The sequence below is a fragment of the Pyxicephalus adspersus genome, chromosome 5, assembly GCF_032062135.1.
Source record: "Pyxicephalus adspersus chromosome 5, UCB_Pads_2.0, whole genome shotgun sequence".
NCBI classification, from domain to species: Eukaryota; Metazoa; Chordata; class Amphibia; order Anura; family Pyxicephalidae; genus Pyxicephalus; species Pyxicephalus adspersus.
This window is the reverse complement of record NC_092862.1, coordinates 138,041,876-138,058,994: the sequence shown is the minus strand read 5'-3', so window position 1 is coordinate 138,058,994 and position 17,119 is coordinate 138,041,876. Positions and strand designations below refer to the sequence as shown.

Below are 17,119 nucleotides of genomic sequence, written 5' to 3'. Positions count from 1 at the left end.
GGCCCCTGACATCCCTGAGAATATTCTTTACTCACCCAAAAATGACTTGCATGTGAGCACTAGACATGCTTTATTTTAAAATTTTTCACAATTTATTAAAACATCTCATATATACAAAACACAGACAATTTTTGAAAAAAAAAAAAACCTCCCTTAGCCCAATCGAGATGATGACAGTAAACACCTTTTAAAATTGATGGTCATCCCATGTGTTTCCCTGGCTTCTGGGTATAACTTTTGGGTCTTTCTCAAACAGTTGGCTTCAACCCCTGACAATTAACACAACACGACTTGATACCAAAAGAGATGGATGGTAAGTTTTATTAGCACCATTTATTATGTTCAAGTACCTTAATTAGCACCTCTGTACAATTTCTTTCCTCAACACCATTTTGACTTGATGGAAACCAAACGACGATTTGAGGTAGTTAAAACCCGCGGAAGTTGTTGGTTTTTAACTTCCTCCATTGAAGGTATTTAAAGGCCACAAATGGTGCAATCTTTCACGTTTTTTATTTGGGTTTTTTCATTTTTTGTTACAAAAGCTGACATTTTTTAATCTTTCCACAACATGATGTTAAAATCGTGAAAGACTTCCAACTTTGTGTCGACGCATATTAAATTGCATTGCACGATGCTCCCATTTTATGTTCCTTCTCATTTGCCCAAGGTGGAACCACGTCGATTAGAAACACATGAAACACGTCAGCTTTCGTTATTGTAAAAAAAACGGGGCAAAGAGAGGATGTTTTTTAAGTTAGTTTTTTAGGTTGTAATAGTTCATTTTATTTAAAGCAGACTGGGCCAATGTCCACTCCAAATTCTTGCTCAGGACCACCAATGTCCAAAGGTGCAATGTCCAGGAGGGGTAAGCGTGATGGCTTGTTGGTTCTGTATTCAATGACTGTTTTGCCCCATTCACCGGTATGTTTCTGAAAGAAAAAAGTAAAAAGTGAATCAGTTATGGAACCTTAATTAATATTTGAACATTTACTCCATCTGTAAGTTTTAGTGTAAGAAGAATTATAAATTCTTGGAAGTTTTTTTCAATATCTGGGAAAGCTCTCATTCATCCAGGTCTTTGTATATCTAGCAGAAGTCACATTCACCTGGACTTGTTGAAAATGTTTCTTGGCTTTCCAAGTCTTTTTTATCAGTTCTGATAAACAGATGAACTGGCTTGCAAAGCTATGAAACATCTTCATCATTACTAGAATAAGTCCAGTTGAATATGACCAACCACTAACAATGTTCCCAAACATTGTTCCCTTTCTTCTGGTTCATTCACCCAAAACTTTTCTAAATTTGAGAGTTAAACTTTCTGATGCTGCCTTCTACCTTGTAAGTTTTAAGAAAATAGAGAGTTTACCATGTGGAGCTAGAACACAAAAAAAGTGGCCATGGACCCCCAAACCCCCCAGATGAAGAAGAATAGTTAGAAGAAGTGACTAAGAGTTGGAGATTATGGTAAGAACGTTAATCTTCAGAGTTCTAGAACATATAACAAGAAAAAACTCTGGGGGTTCACCTATAAAAATATTTCTTTCAGTGTGCTGATTCCTAACTCAAACAAATTATCTCCTCTGATAATTGTGAATCAATATAGTGTTGTCCCTTGACTTACCGTGCAACCATCTTCAAGAACGCTGAATGTGAATCTGCTGTTGCCTTCTGCTCTAAGCTCGACGTCGTTGGATCCTTGCAGGATGACGGCCTTCTTCAGGCTTCCAGTCTCTCCATCCATGTAGGCAATGCTGTTCTTGCAATGGTAGGTGATGTTCTGGGAAGCATGGTTAGCCAACAGGCGCATGAAAGCGAGTTGAGTGGCCATGTCCTTAGCTGTGACTCCTTCATCCTGGTATTCGAACTGTTGAAGAAAAGAAGACAAAGTAGCTTGAATATTTGTCTAAACAAATTTTGATAGACATTTAAACATATTCTTATACTTTGTTGTATAGTGCTTTTGACTAATGAAGTAGGTTTTTAACTTAGCCATTCCACGTTCCTAACCTGATCTCAACAGTCATGCGTATCTTGGGCCTTTGCTGACCCCAGGAATGCATTTTACATATCCATTTTTCTTTTATTAAAAGGGACTCATTTTTATTTATAACAACATGGTGGTCATACAATATGAGGGCTTTACTTCAGTGGAGGCTAAGAAAGATTGAGAAAGTTTTAGCATACATGGCCATGTATATGGCCAGAACTTTAAACAATGGCTACCAACTCCAGTTCCAATGCAATTGGGCCACTTAATCTAAAACGTGGTCTATATAAAGTTACCATTAGTTTAAAGGATTTTAGTTTAGCCTATGTCCTCTATATAAAAGTTGCACTCTTTGGTTTTATGCCGGTAAAATAGCTAGAAAGTGAACTTACCCCTGTGCCTCCGTTAAGAGTCTCGCCGTACCAGATGTGTGTCTTCTCCTTGTTGGAAGTATTGATGTACCAGTTCTTCTGTGGAATGCTGTCTGGGTTGGCATGAATGCAAGTCTCACCAGTAGAGAAGTCGCAGAAGACTCTGATGGCATCGGAAGTGCAGCCTTGGTTGGGGTCAATCCAGTAGAATCCTATCGAAAAAGGTTATTTTGTATCAATGAGATCACTGGTCACCTTATCTATATGAAAGGAAAATCTGGGATCTGAACAGAATACTACTCACCGCTTGTCCAGTCAGGGTGGCTGAGTCTTAAGTCACGGCAAGTACGAGCAGGGTTCTTCCTTGAGCCTTCTGGGGTCAGGATGACATCGATTTGCTGGTTCAGAGATTTCAATGTGGCGTCAATTTCATAATCCTTAGGTCTGCGGGCAGGCTGGTCAGCTCTGTAGTATTCATTTTCAACACCGATGTCATATCCACCACCAGATGGACCAGCATGACCAGGAGGACCAGGGGGACCGGGAGGACCCTAAATTGTAAAATATGTAAGTATTGCATTTTAATTTGATTTGTGTTTAAAAATAGAAAATAAAAAATATATTTATCCTATTATTTTTTTTAAAATAATTACTTACAGCAGGACCAGTGAAACCAGCAGGACCACGTGGACCAACGGGACCCATGGCACCAGGATGTCCAGAACGACCCTCTTTGCCTGGAGGACCAGAGGGACCAGAGGGACCCTGGAATGGAAAAAAATACAAATAAATAAATAAATGAACATATTAACTAAAAACATGCTACTGTTTGGAAGGTGTTAATTGAGCATTACGTACCCTTGGACCAACGGGACCAACAGTACCAGCGGGACCAGTCTCACCAGGAGTACCCTGAATGCAAAAGGGAAAAGTTGGATTTACTTTGTACTGAAGAATATATTTTCTCTACTTACATATAATCATTTATAAGCTATTCTTTGTACTTACAGCAGGTCCGGGAAGACCTGACAGACCATTGTGACCCTTGCGACCATCCAGACCTCTTGCTCCTCTCTCTCCAGCTTCACCCTTGTCACCACGAGTACCTTGGACACCCTATTACAAGGTAGACGTTGGTTAGAAATGTACAGAGATACTTTAGAATATATGAGGGCTCAGACCAATGATCCTGCAGCCGGTATCAGCCCCCATCTATAATATTTGAACCTTACATCACCCATTGGGAATATCTTACATTGGATAATTTTATAAAAATTAAAATTTTGCAGTTCTGAAATGATGATAATAAGTTGTATTATATAAACCAAAAAATACTGGAAGTGACCACTTCTCTTATTTAAAAAAGAGGTGGGTTATAGACTACTGTACTGGTCTCCATTACTTGCTAGCCTGTACTAAGGCTTTCTAGTCTCTGATTAGGTTTTCCTAGGGCAAATTTTAATTTGGATCCATTCTGTTCCTGGTTATTCCAAAGTCTATTGCAAAATCAAATCCTTATGATTTGGTCTACTTCAACCACAAGCCCCAATTCTTTATCCCTCTGTTCCCATTATTTAGTTTACAGTATACAATATTCCATCTCTATGCTAAGAGTTCCCATTCCAACCTGATCTTTTTTCTGGTTCAAAATTGGTAGACTAAAAATGGTCATGCCTTAGTGGACAGCACTCCGGACTTACAGAATGAGTCCATGATTCAAATTTCAGCCAGAACCCTACCTGCATGGTGTCTGTATGTTCTCCCCATGCTTGTTGTGGGTATTCTCCCACATACCAAAAACATACTGGTAAGTTAATTCACAATTTCTCCTGAATTTGTCCTTGGACAATGGTATTGACTATGGTGGGGGCGTTAGATTGTGAGACAATTAATGGCATGACTGTGGACTCATCATTAGGTAAATATAAAAAGCATTAATAAAACTTTAAAGAAAAGGCTCTGATGTAGAGTAAACAATTATCAAAATTTTCCCAAAACTGAAATACGAGATTAGGAATCTATATATATATATATATATATATATATTTATATATATATTATATATATATATATATATATATATATACTAAATACTTACAGCAGGACCTCTAGGACCAGCAGGGCCAACAATACCAGCGGGACCAACGGGACCCTAAAAAAGAAAAAAGGAATAAAGGAATTATGAAGTGGCTTCTTGGAGCAGTGGTAGGTCTATGGTAAATATCCATCTGACCCCTTTAGCAAAACCAACCTGGTTGTGTGATGTGCTACATCATACAAGACTTAATCATTAGCCTGTAACACCATCTGTAATGACGTTAAGCCAAATTCCCACACATTTTTAAAATTTACAAAGAACCTATTCACATTTTTGGTGTTGCAAAAACATACCTGAACTATTTTTTACAAAGCATAACTTTACAAAAATGTTCATGTCTATTGTATTGCACTATAACGCATGTGTGTTTCTGGTTACTGCACATGTACATTGTAATGCCACGCAGAATAAATGACAGCTCATTGCAATATACATACTGTACACCCTTGGGTCATACTCATATCCTAATGTAGATACTAGATACATTTGACCCAAATATAAAACAGAGATTGCTAGTTTTGCATATATGGTTAATACATTTATCTATATATGTATTTTGTAATTTGTTATATCTGGTTTTTATCTATACGGTGCACAATAATTCAAATTAATGTTCTGATACTGAAAATATAATTTTGGTTTCAGAAAAAGCAATTGTAATACCACTAAATGTAATTTATTAACACGGTCAACTTACAGCCTCACCACGGTTTCCAGATTTACCAGCGGCGCCAACAGAGCCAGAAGGGCCGGGAGCTCCAGCAAGACCAGCGGGTCCAGTGTTACCGGGGTATCCACGCTCTCCCTAAAATTAAACACTGAGTTAATGAAAGTAGTTGCAAAGAAAAAAAAAAGTTTGGGCAGACTAATTAAATTTAGATTTGTGTAAAAGTGCAGAAAGCCAAATATATATACATGTGTAGTCAGAAATAGTAGGGCTTCTAAATATTGGCTGAAGCATGGCCGCCAACTCTACAGATGCCTTCAAACAAATGGCATGCAGAGTGGTAGTGGAGCGAAAAGGGATCTTGGATACAATAAATTCCAAAGAAATGAAAATTACTTAAACTGGCAGATGTTTGATTGCCTTGGTGGTTGGTACCGGGATGCATTATTATGGGCGTGGGCATGATCAAGTCTTCTTTTGCCAATACCCAAGACTGTGTCAGAACTTGAAATAGTAAATGGTTGTTGTACCAACCAATCATTTGTATCTTTTTATTTATTGAATTTTGTTGTCAACAAAGGCAATATTAAATTATGTGTGTCAAATTTACCTTAATACCTGGGAGACCATCACGACCAGGAGGACCATCGTTACCAGGATGACCCTGAAAAGAGAAGAAATAATATATGTTAATCTTAAAAGCAAAAACAGCCACAAAGCACCTCAATTTACATAGCAAGTATTAGATAGCTATATAAAGATTTATCATTTTTACTTTTATCAATGCAATATTATATTTTATAGCCTTTGAATTAAACATCTACAGAAGAATTATGTTTGCGGTAAGCATTTGTAACTTGTGTATTGTAACTTGAAAGAAGAATACTATTGGACTATTAGTAGTGTCTTATTTGAACAAATGTGCTGTCTATTTATTTTATAATACAATAATAGATAATATATCGTTTGCATATGAAGACAGGAACAAAAGGAGGGCAGGGCTGCATTTGGATATATTATTATTAATAATAAACAGGATGTATATAGTACCAAAATAATATGCAGCGCTGTACAATAAATAGGGGTTGCAAATGAAAGACAGATACAGACAGTGACACAGGAGGAGGAGAGGACCCTGCCCCGAAGAGCTTACAATCTAAAAGGTGGGGGAAGTAGCACACAATAGACGGGGAGATATGCATATGAGGAGCCCACCTTTCAACACAAAGGCTTGGGTAGTCATTTGAAACGATGGCACATTGCCTCCCGAGTTGACTTATTTATTCTAGGCAGGAGCCTGGGGCTTGGAGAATGTTTAGGTGGATGGGTACACTTCCAATGCCCATTTAGTAAACCTGGTGTTCACATTTGTGCCACTTCACAAGTAAGAATGGGTATGTAAGCAGTTGGTGTCCAATGGTTAATGCCGTTACTAACATTATGAATGGGGTGATTTCTCTGTACCTATTTCAGTCCCTATCAATGCCATTCAAAGTTTTGTTGTTGGTGGTGGGGAGCTGATACCTCGTCTAATGTCTCATTTTCTCATTTTTCCAAATATGATGGCCACAAATTTTAAAGGTGGGTTGCTGCCCCTGATCACTTGCAGGGAGTATGAAGAAAATTATTAAGAAAGAAAGATTTTTGATAAAGTAAGAGGGACGTCTGATGATTGGGATTTTACTTAAGCTGGTAGAATGATTCCCTAAAAGCCTTGACCAGGGAAATATTTAAAGTAGAGCCATCTAAAGAGGTCCTGTCTTATCCGTTCCCAAAAAAGTCTGTATATATCTTTAAAAGAAGAATCAATTTAAAACTTAACAGTGACTTAAGTCTTTATGATCACGTTCACTCCAGCTTGATAATAAAATGGGCCACTTTCTATATACTGGGGAAGAGGAACCTGAAGACAATATAGTTGCTGGGGTCACCAATGTCAATTATTGACGTCTCTCACCTCTGTTCCATCTGCTTTACCTAATATTATTTATTACCAGAAATAGACCTTAGTAAGTATTTTAAGTCTCAGAATTTTGTTTGTTACTTACATCACGACCAGCCTCTCCAGCTTGACCAGCTGGGCCAGGATTACCAGCGGGGCCAGGGGCACCACGAGCACCAGCAGAACCAGCAAGACCAGCGGGACCGGGTTCACCCTACAGAGGATAAAGCAAACTGTTAAATAAAACCATCTCATCCATCCAATTTATTGATTTCTAAGTCTACAAAGAAGCTGAGACATTTTGCATTATGCCTTGATGAAGATTTTTTAACTTTGTATAATTGATAAGCACCTATTGCATGTTGACTGGTTCTAGTGAGCCCACCATAACATTTTTGATGTTTCTTTATACTCATTGATTCTTGTTCATTACTTTCTATGCTATTATTTCATGTAGCACTTCCTAAATTCCATCTCCTGGAGACACAACAAGAATTGGAGGGAAATGCCTTCAAAGTAAATTGTAATCATCTGAGTAGTCCATTCCATCTTGCAAAATATTCCCTATCGCTGCTCTTTGCATTTTGGTTTTGCCATCTCTTTCTGTCCTGGTAATAATGGTTATTGAGAAGGTTTTTTATTGTCCCCTATTTTATCCATAACTAATAGTTTTGGCTATATAAAATTAAAAAAAAATGAACAGCCATTAAGCTGTATTTGCCTTGGGGTTGCAGCGGGATGCATTTTCCTGGCTCATTATTGTACAACCCCGGTACACTATGAACTAGAATGGTTAGCTTGTGCCACATTTTGCATGTTTTATATGGCTTTAGATGGATTTGGCACAAGTGTCTTTGAAATAAATTTGTAGAATTTTAAAATAAACTTGTTCATATTGACTACAGTACTAGGCTGAAGAACAATATTGCTGAACAATAAAATGTGAATGTTCATTGAATAATTTCAAGATCTAAAAGCTTGTCTTGACACTAAGAGGCTGATTTATTAAAGTTCCCCAAGACTGGAGAATATAGACTATCAATAAATATAAACACTATAAATATGGATTCTTCCTAATTCATTATTATTGTAAAAGAACATTTAAAGAATATCTGCTGTAGCTTCTGAAATGTGAATACAGTATATCAATGTTCTTACATTTGAGCCAGGACCACCAGGAAGACCACGATCACCTCTTGATCCAGGAAGACCAACAATACCACGAGCACCGAGAACACCAGAGGGACCAGGGGAACCTGGGGGACCCTTAAGAAGAAAAAAAATGTATAAACGGTTATTACTGGTATTCTTTATTAAACCACAATATTTTCACATTGGACAAATAAGTTAGGTTGTATGTGAACCCTAAAAAGGAACTTTTCTAAGATGACAATCCTGCTCCTCTATAGATACAGTAACTAATCATTGGCTCTATGGGATAAGAAGCATGGTACTGGAAGCTCGCAGATGGAAAAGGCAAAAAATTTAGATCAATATTTATCAACCAGGGTTCCGTGCAACCCTAGTGTTCTTCCAGGGGTTGCCAGGGGTTCCTTGAGCAATAAGCAATTTGACAGACTCTCAGGTCAGTTTAACAAACACCAATGATCTTTTTGGATACCCAATGGCCAGCAATGTAGGGGGCAATTTTCCCGCTGACCACCAAGCTAATGTACTGAGCTGTGGATATATAATAGAGTTTCCTCATGTTAAAAATGTTGAGAAACCACTGGTTAAGGTTGGTTTCAAGAGATATGACTGACTACGGTAGATAATCTTCTACTAATATAACAGTAAAAAGATTTCCCAATTAAATTGCAATGACCTGATTGAACTTTGGTTTCAGGTCCTGCAACTGCTAACCCTGTTTGGGCACCTGTACAATAGGCGATCTATTTGCACCTTTGTGCTTTGTGTTCTGAGTTATGGTACTTATTAGGGTTTTTGGACTCAAAAAGAGTTCAACTGCAGGGTACATGGACTTAACAGTGAGTCAAATGAAAGAGCTTTTGCCCTATAGTAGACAAGCCAGACTGGTATTCTTGGACTATAGGTTGGGTCTGCGTTGAAGCTCCATGCCAAGTTAAAGCAGAAGTAATCTCTAACTGTATTACAAGTCAATTTGCATATTTAGTTATAAAATACTATATTGAAAATGTTCATGTTTTTATTTGCATCACAGATTTGTTTTACTTTAGCATATTCCAGTCTGGATGCACACACTAACCCTAAAAAGATCCAAAACTTGCTAACAAGATTTCTTTCACAAATACATTTAGGGGATCCAACCCCAACTTTGGATTCATTGTTTTTTAAGCAGGGTTTGATAAATCCTTGGTAGATTTGCTCATTCGTAATGTGTAACTGTCTCTTGTAAGTTCACCTGTCTTTGAATAGCTACAAATTATTGTTATAGCATCATTACTTACAGCAGGGCCAGACTCTCCAGATGGACCTTTATCTCCAGCTAAACCAACTGGGCCTTGTGGACCTGGTTCACCGGGACGACCAATGGGGCCAGAGTCACCACGAGGACCTCTTGGGCCATCTTTGCCAGCGTGTCCAGTTGGGCCAGGAGGTCCAACAATACCCTGTAAGACAAGACAATTTTTTTAATGTTAAGACAAATGAGTGAAATATTTAATCCTAATAGAATAAATAAAAAATGAAAAAAAAAACATGATTATTTATGTATTTTCTCACCTGTCAGAAAGATTCCAGAATATGATATTGTATGCATATCAGAAAAGTTTTTCTTGAGACTAGTTTTTGGAAAATTACCCCTTACTTCCTCTTCCAGTGCATACCCAAGAAATGGGTGTAAATCCTCTCACTAAAGACCTGAGAGGTTCTATCCTTTTCCTACCCATGTCCATGAAAACAAATAACAGTATGCTAAGTCGGTATATTGCCCCGTTTCGCTGTAGATACGGCCTTCAGGAAGTTTTTAGTTTTGGGGTCCTATAAAGCTAAAAAGTAAGAATTTTCATCATCAATCTTCTGCAAACTTAAGGCAAGGATAGTACAGCCTTTTGAGGCCGATTCAAGCCCATCTTGCCTCATTCTCACACACTATTTCTGAGTAGGTAAGTCAAAATGGCTAATGGCCAACCACTGGTTTCCATTTTATAATCATCTGCTTTCTGCTAGGTCACTGCCTATTGTGAGCATTCTGAAAAAAAATTCTAATTAAAATGTACCAACTTTTTCCTTCCATTTTAAATCTTACCTACACTGCGTAAGAATGATATCTGGGGCACCCACGTACTGTGGATAGTCCTAACTATGTGCAGCCACATTGGTATACCTTCGGGGCATCTGTAGCTGGTATTTTGCATCCTTTATCTATTTCATATCATTTTAACATACAATATAGGTATGTATAAATGGTGATTTTTATTTGGAATTCCCCATCATTCCTGCCACTTATACTATCCTCCTTGTTGCACTTTGAGGTTTGTGCTGTATATAATGAAATACTATAACAGATATGATAGAGATAAATGGCAAATATAAGAGTTCACTGAACAAGACTGCCAACTTCATTGGCAATGGTTACAAACAGACTGGATAAGATTTGGATTTTTCATTATAGAGTTGGTGGGAAATATTCTTGAATTCTCTACGAAATGCATGACTCAAAGCCCTCAAAGGATATTACATTTTTTAGACTATCACTGTGTAAGAATTAATATCCAAACTATTTGTCACTTGTGTTGAAAAAAAAAATACTTAAAAGTGCACTTACAGCGGGTCCGGGAGCTCCTACTCTACCAGCGGGACCAGGGAATCCAGTAGCACCCTATGGATGAAAAATATTTATCCATCAGATTTCTAAGTTAACATACCATAACTGGCTATTAAAGATCATCATTTTAAGTGACTTACAGAGGGACCGCCATCACCACGAGCTCCAGTGCTTCCAGCAGGACCATTTGGACCCTATAGAAAAAAAAGTAGAATGTTTAGGATAGGAGTAACCAATCATGGCAATATATGTCTTCTGTGCAAGACCTAATGCTATGGGGTTGGGTTAGCAGGGTACCTTAGTTTTAGCAATGACTGCTTTATTAAAATATACCTTTTGTATAACATTTTGATTTCTCAAAGTTTTAATCTGTTCTTCTAGTTTTGTCTATAAGTCATAAGACAGAAGCAATATCTTCTGCATTTATTAGATGAATGCCTAATGGTACACTTATTCAGAAATTCTACTCCCTAAGGTTGTCAAAGTACAGCAATAATCCTGGGAAATCTTTATTGGCAGAAGAAAAGGAATTGCATTCTAGAACCTACCTAAACCATAGTGGCTAGAATATGCCTCAGTATAATAAATTACCTTTTTGTGCTATTTAGGACGATCAAACATCACCTACTCTGAAACTCAGATCAAGCATCTAACCTGATGCTTTGCAACTAAATATTAGAAGAGTTGACCATTTAAATATAATGCATTTTCTAAATATATTTACAGATTTTGTAACTTACAGCAGGGCCGGCGCTGCCATGGGGACCGACGGGACCAGGGGATCCAGCTTCTCCTTTGGGACCTTTGGGTCCTCTATCTCCCTTAGCTCCAGCATGACCAGCTGCACCCTGTTAAGATAATTAATATTAAGGTGTGATTACATGGTTTTTGATTAGAACAGTCAAATAAATTAACATTTTTATAGAAACCAGATCATAGAATAGGAACAGAACCAGAATTTTAATAGAGCCAGATACTTACAGGAGGACCAGCAAAGCCAGTTGCACCAGCAGGACCGGCCTCACCACGTTCACCCTGTAGAAAAACAAAAAATGATACTTGATTATTTTACATAAATTATATTTGAAATTTTATTAAATATCTATAGGAAATCTTTTAGGGAAATTACCCTAAACATATCATATTGATCAATTGGATATCTGATAAACCTTGGTGATGCTACTGGTTCTTACCAGTTTATTGGCTGCATCCCCCAAATATTGGGTCAGCTCACAAAATAGCTGATTGTTTAAACTTCACTCAAGCTGTAACTTTTGAGTGAAAAATACTAATAAAACTTTACATTTTTTTACTTACAGGGGAACCGCGAGGACCAGAAGCACCAGCGGGACCAGCAGAACCAGATTCACCCTAAATAGATAAAAGAAATATCAGGTCAGTATATTTAAGTTGTGTTTAGTAATGATTTACAAAAGAAAAAATACAAGGTTCATCTGCATCCAAAAACCATACTTACTCTATCACCAGGACCTCCAGCAGGACCGGGGGCACCAGCAGCACCGGGTGGACCCTGAGGAAGACAAATTATAATATTCAATTTTTTTTATCATGGATGTTGTACCCTTGTCATCTTTCAGTTAATTCAGACAGTAATCATTATTTATTATAAATACACAGATACTTGTGATTTTTTATATTAGCCCATGAGCTCTGAGATCTTTAGAATCTAAGCCTGTTATGTATATAAAAATATAGGACGTCCCATTGATCAACGTGTAAGCACTGTCTGTATTACCGATAGAACCCATTTAGATTTAGATCTGCACTGGTCAATGACTTCTGGAAAGCTAAATCTGATGGTGATGTAAAAGTCTAATAAATGGACCCAGTGATAAAATGAATATTGGGATAAGTAATGAATGCCTCTTGCTAAGCAAAATCATGGCTCTCTTGATTAAATGGCATACGCTTGCTGTTGATAAGTATATAAATCTGGATGTCTTCACTTGACCTATCCAACATGGTGCACCTTGCAAGGAAAGCCTTTTTTTACAGTACCTATTCTCCTATTGCTATTCTCAGTACCTATATTCATCCAATAAGGTTTTTTCTTGGACTACTTCATACCATGCACAAAACACATGCCAATGACCATTGGGCACACTAACTTTCCAAGTTAGTAACAGTGTCATCTATGGGACCCATCACTACCAGCTAAGAGTCCCACATTTTCCCATCTACCAAACACACCTCTTCCTAACCCAATACCAACATGTTTTTCCATTCACTAGAACTATCACTTTAGGCCAACTAGACTACCTCATTCCTTCTTTTAGGTACTCCTCTTCCCAGCTACTAGAACCTTCAATACCAAGGAAGAAGACCACAATTTGCCAAAAACACAATGTCATTCTTTTTTATCTCCAAATGGTCATAACCTCTTCCCAGAAGGACTGACTGTTATTATTTATTTGGCACACGTCTTCACAGCCAGTAGAACCAGCTCTTTACCATCTACCAGACACATCTTCCTAACCAATAGGATGGACCCCATGTTCCAATCTCCCAGTTTAACGTCTTCCGAGCCACTATGACCATCTCTTCCCATCTACTAGGCAAGCCTTTTCCCATTTCCCAGACAAACCTTTTTCATGAACATGAACATTTACCCCATCCATAGAAAAGTTTGCTACAATAAGATCTCCACCTATATTCCCATGTCCCTTCCATTCTTTAGGACGTACTCTTACTATTCAATACTTTAGCAGCAAATCTATTCATCCATTAAGGACACCATTACCCATCCACTATCCACTTGACTAGCCATTTAATATTGTACTCTTTTCATATCAATTACAAGCACCTCTTACCATTTAGAATACATTAAAATTTCCTGACCTAATACTTTAAGCACACCTTCACCATTCCAGGAGCTTTCTTTAGACTTTTAGGTCATATCAATGAGCACGTAATTCCTGGATAAACTTGTATTTTACATTATTCTGCAGACCTAGACAGAGGCCTACCTTATCTAGTGCTGAATATTGACTTGAAAATGAAATCTACTTACACGAGCACCATCTCTTCCTGGGTTGCCATATTCTCCAGAATTGCCATTATCACCCTGTAGAGTAAGAATAAAGACAGAAAAGGTTATAACAACCTCAATGCTTGTTTCTGTATATTAGATGGATAGATTCAATCTGGAAACTCAGCCAATTAGATATCTTTTTTTATAATATGCCTAAACCAACTAGGATGTGCTGATTGGTTTTAACAAGGTTATAGCAACACTAGGATTTCATGGATTTGGGAAAGTATCACTTAAAGTTAGAATTTTTTATGTAAGGGAATGAACATGAAGCTGTTTGTTCCCATCTCTAAGTTTACCTTCTCTCCCTTGGATCCGGGAACTCCAGCAGCACCTCTCTCACCGGGAATACCAGCAGGGCCAGATGGTCCAAGGCCTCCGTTCAAACCAGCAGCACCGGGCTCTCCCTATGTTTGAATGAAGAAAAACGTTATTTTGGTAATTATCTTTTAATATGCAATGATGGGTACCAACATTCTAGCTTTTATCTATCACTTTTAGTACTCTGCCTATTCTTGGTCCTTAGGTCATCAATGTTTGAACAATAATTCAAGAGGATTACAGAAATCCAGGACACATGCCATATTCTCTCTGATTATTACTTTATTGAGTTAGATAATGTGGCCGTTTTGGTGACTTTCAGTAGTTAAACTCCATTATCTATGTCTGAAAAATAAAATAGATGGATCTGAAAAGTTTATACAGGATGGGTCGGGAGGCCAAAAAGCATTGCTATGAACCATGTAAATGGCCAGAGCAACAGACAGTGAGACAATAGCAAAACTTATTCGGGCCAAGACCCACAGGGGCAATAGATCATAACTAAACAGCAGAAAACAAGCCCAATCATTTAAAGGGCTAAAGATCAGATTCTAGATTCTTAAAGTCATACTCAGGAGCGATCAGGATAACTGGTAAGTTGGCCAGGTCACTTACAAGTAATTAAAATGCCTTTGCTCAGTCAGAGCATGGTGGACTCCTAACTATAATTTTCAGACTGAAGCTGGTAAAAGTCATAGTAAATGTAAGAGGTTAACTTGCTGATCAAACTACACTTGTATTGCTCATCTGCTTTGTTAGTTTAAAAAAGTTACATTTACAAAGAACATTTTATTTCCTTGCACTAGAACAATCAAAGTACCTTTTGTCCATCAGTTCCAGGGGCTCCACTTGGGCCACGAGCTCCCAAAGGTCCGTGAGGACCAACAGCACCGCTTTCACCAGGAGCACCACGCTCACCCTAAGTGAGGAAAAATAAATTAGAGAAATTTCTGTTTTTTCAACCCTAACTTAATCAAATGTGAATTAAATGATTTAGTATACCTTCTATAGCAAAAAAATACTTACTCTTGTGCCAGCAGCACCAGGGGAGCCAAAGTCACCAGGAGCACCCTACAGAAGTAAAAAAACACAAGAATAATTATTGGAGAGCCAGATATCAATTGTAAACTAATAAATTGCATTTAACAGGTTGAACAAGTTCTGTAGGTCAAGCTTAAGCCTGAGTGGAATGCTGGACAACATTGGAATCCTTCGACAGGTAAGATGTAAGAATATGTAAGCCTTATTCAATGCACCAAGTATGGCAACACAGGTGCCTCTGCAGAAGCAATAAAGATTGATTTGAGAAGTTCATAATAATCAATCTCCCCTTAAGCATCATTCAGGGTTCTACAGCTTCCCCTAATTGCTCCTGAATCCCACCAGAAACAATTGGATTTCCCAGTTTACTCCAATACACTAATATTCCCCTAAAATGTGCATTATGTTAGTGAATCTACATGTGCATGCTCTTAGAATACAATGGGCCATATCTATTTGCTAATCCAGTGTATATTAGATATTTTGGTTATTTGTTGTATGACATTCAATGGTGACTAATATGCTGGGATTCTGACCAAGAATCAAAGCTGAGCTTTAGTAGACAGCATTCTTTTCCTCCATTATCCCCAGGTGTGGCCTAAGTATGTCTCCTTGTTCATCAATAGCTAGACCAAACAAAAATCTAAATAATGTAGTGTTGGGGTGGACCACACTACATGGGTAAATTGTACAGCAACCTTCAGGGGGCTTTACTACTACTAATAGGGTAGTCTTGGAGCAAGGGGGTTGTGGGTCCTGTTCCCACCAGGTTCTTTTTTTTAATTGTGCTTTTATGTTTTTTTCATGTTGATTTTCCCTTTGGTTTCTACTCAGAACCCAAAAAGAAGTGGTAAATTGGTAGGTAGTTGTCTTCCACCAAATTGGACTCTGTTGCATGTGTACACACATGGTACTATAATAACGATCCTATATTATAGGCTCCTTTAGGGCAGGAATTGATCATTTGACTGTGTTCTAGGCCGCACTATGGAATAAGTTTCATAAATATTTACAATAGAAACTAAATATATATTAAACATAAACTTACTCTTTCACCGGGTTTGCCAACTTCTCCAGGAGGACCACCAGGACCAGGCAGACCCTGCCAAAAGAAAAGAAGAATTAGAGATTATAATTAATATGATAAAATACAAAGGATATTTACAAAGAATGGTTACACAGAGCAAAAAAAATGGAATGTTATTTGCCTTTCAGTGTGGAACATGAGTACAGAAAAACTTACCTGGAAACCTGGAGCACCAGCGGGACCTTGTTCACCTCTCTCACCTTGGGCACCCTGTAGGCCAAACACAAGTAATGTATTAGATTTTTTTTTGTTAATATTTTTTGTACCCTTGTAAGGTTCCACTACTAATTAATATATAGATTACCTAGTCTAGAACAAAAACATTTTGGAACCAGACATTAATTTACAGTATGTGAACCAAAAAACAGCCCTCCAGGAACACATGACATCTATGATACCTTAAAACAATGTCTTAGATATCATTACCTCCTAATGAACTGCATCATTCTCAATGAAGATGTGTAGTGACATATAGTAGGTCACTTATTAAGCTTCAATCAAAAAATACAGACAATGAAAAGCCTCTACTTACAACAAGACCTACGGGACCTTGAGCACCATTGTTTCCATCGGGTCCAGGGGCACCCTAAAGACAAAAAAATGTAAAAATATAAACTATCAATGACAAATAATGTTCTATGTATGCTTCTATGGTATTTGCATGCAGAATTGTCAAATCATGGGCTTTTGTTATACAGTGAACATCTTACAATGGTGAAAGTGTCATTGCTGAGTATGAAGATCAGAAATATCACCTGGTCCAGACAATCTATTGGTGAACCTACCAATCTCTGTGTTTCCT

At 37.7% G+C, this 17,119-nt stretch overlaps 1 protein-coding gene across 1 annotated transcript in view; it reads right to left on the bottom strand.

The window, feature by feature from the left end:
- Positions 1-303: 303 nt before the first annotated feature.
- Positions 304-17,119, bottom strand: part of COL1A2 (collagen type I alpha 2 chain) — a 36,680-nt gene continuing 19,864 nt past the window's right edge. The window contains exons 25-50 of the mRNA XM_072412879.1: positions 16,850-16,903; positions 16,474-16,527; positions 16,279-16,332; positions 15,216-15,260; positions 15,010-15,108; positions 14,168-14,275; positions 13,848-13,901; positions 12,294-12,347; positions 12,134-12,187; positions 11,798-11,851; positions 11,557-11,664; positions 10,957-11,010; positions 10,817-10,870; positions 9,498-9,659; positions 8,227-8,334; positions 7,175-7,282; positions 5,737-5,790; positions 5,157-5,264; positions 4,460-4,513; positions 3,370-3,477; positions 3,220-3,273; positions 3,019-3,126; positions 2,666-2,912; positions 2,383-2,573; positions 1,625-1,867; positions 304-932 (exon numbers count right to left, since the gene is read on the bottom strand). Of these exons, the coding sequence (XP_072268980.1) occupies positions 786-932; positions 1,625-1,867; positions 2,383-2,573; positions 2,666-2,912; positions 3,019-3,126; positions 3,220-3,273; positions 3,370-3,477; positions 4,460-4,513; positions 5,157-5,264; positions 5,737-5,790; positions 7,175-7,282; positions 8,227-8,334; positions 9,498-9,659; positions 10,817-10,870; positions 10,957-11,010; positions 11,557-11,664; positions 11,798-11,851; positions 12,134-12,187; positions 12,294-12,347; positions 13,848-13,901; positions 14,168-14,275; positions 15,010-15,108; positions 15,216-15,260; positions 16,279-16,332; positions 16,474-16,527; positions 16,850-16,903 (2,538 nt within the window). The 3' untranslated portion in view covers positions 304-785. The remainder of the gene's footprint in view (positions 933-1,624; positions 1,868-2,382; positions 2,574-2,665; positions 2,913-3,018; positions 3,127-3,219; positions 3,274-3,369; positions 3,478-4,459; positions 4,514-5,156; positions 5,265-5,736; positions 5,791-7,174; positions 7,283-8,226; positions 8,335-9,497; positions 9,660-10,816; positions 10,871-10,956; positions 11,011-11,556; positions 11,665-11,797; positions 11,852-12,133; positions 12,188-12,293; positions 12,348-13,847; positions 13,902-14,167; positions 14,276-15,009; positions 15,109-15,215; positions 15,261-16,278; positions 16,333-16,473; positions 16,528-16,849; positions 16,904-17,119) is intronic.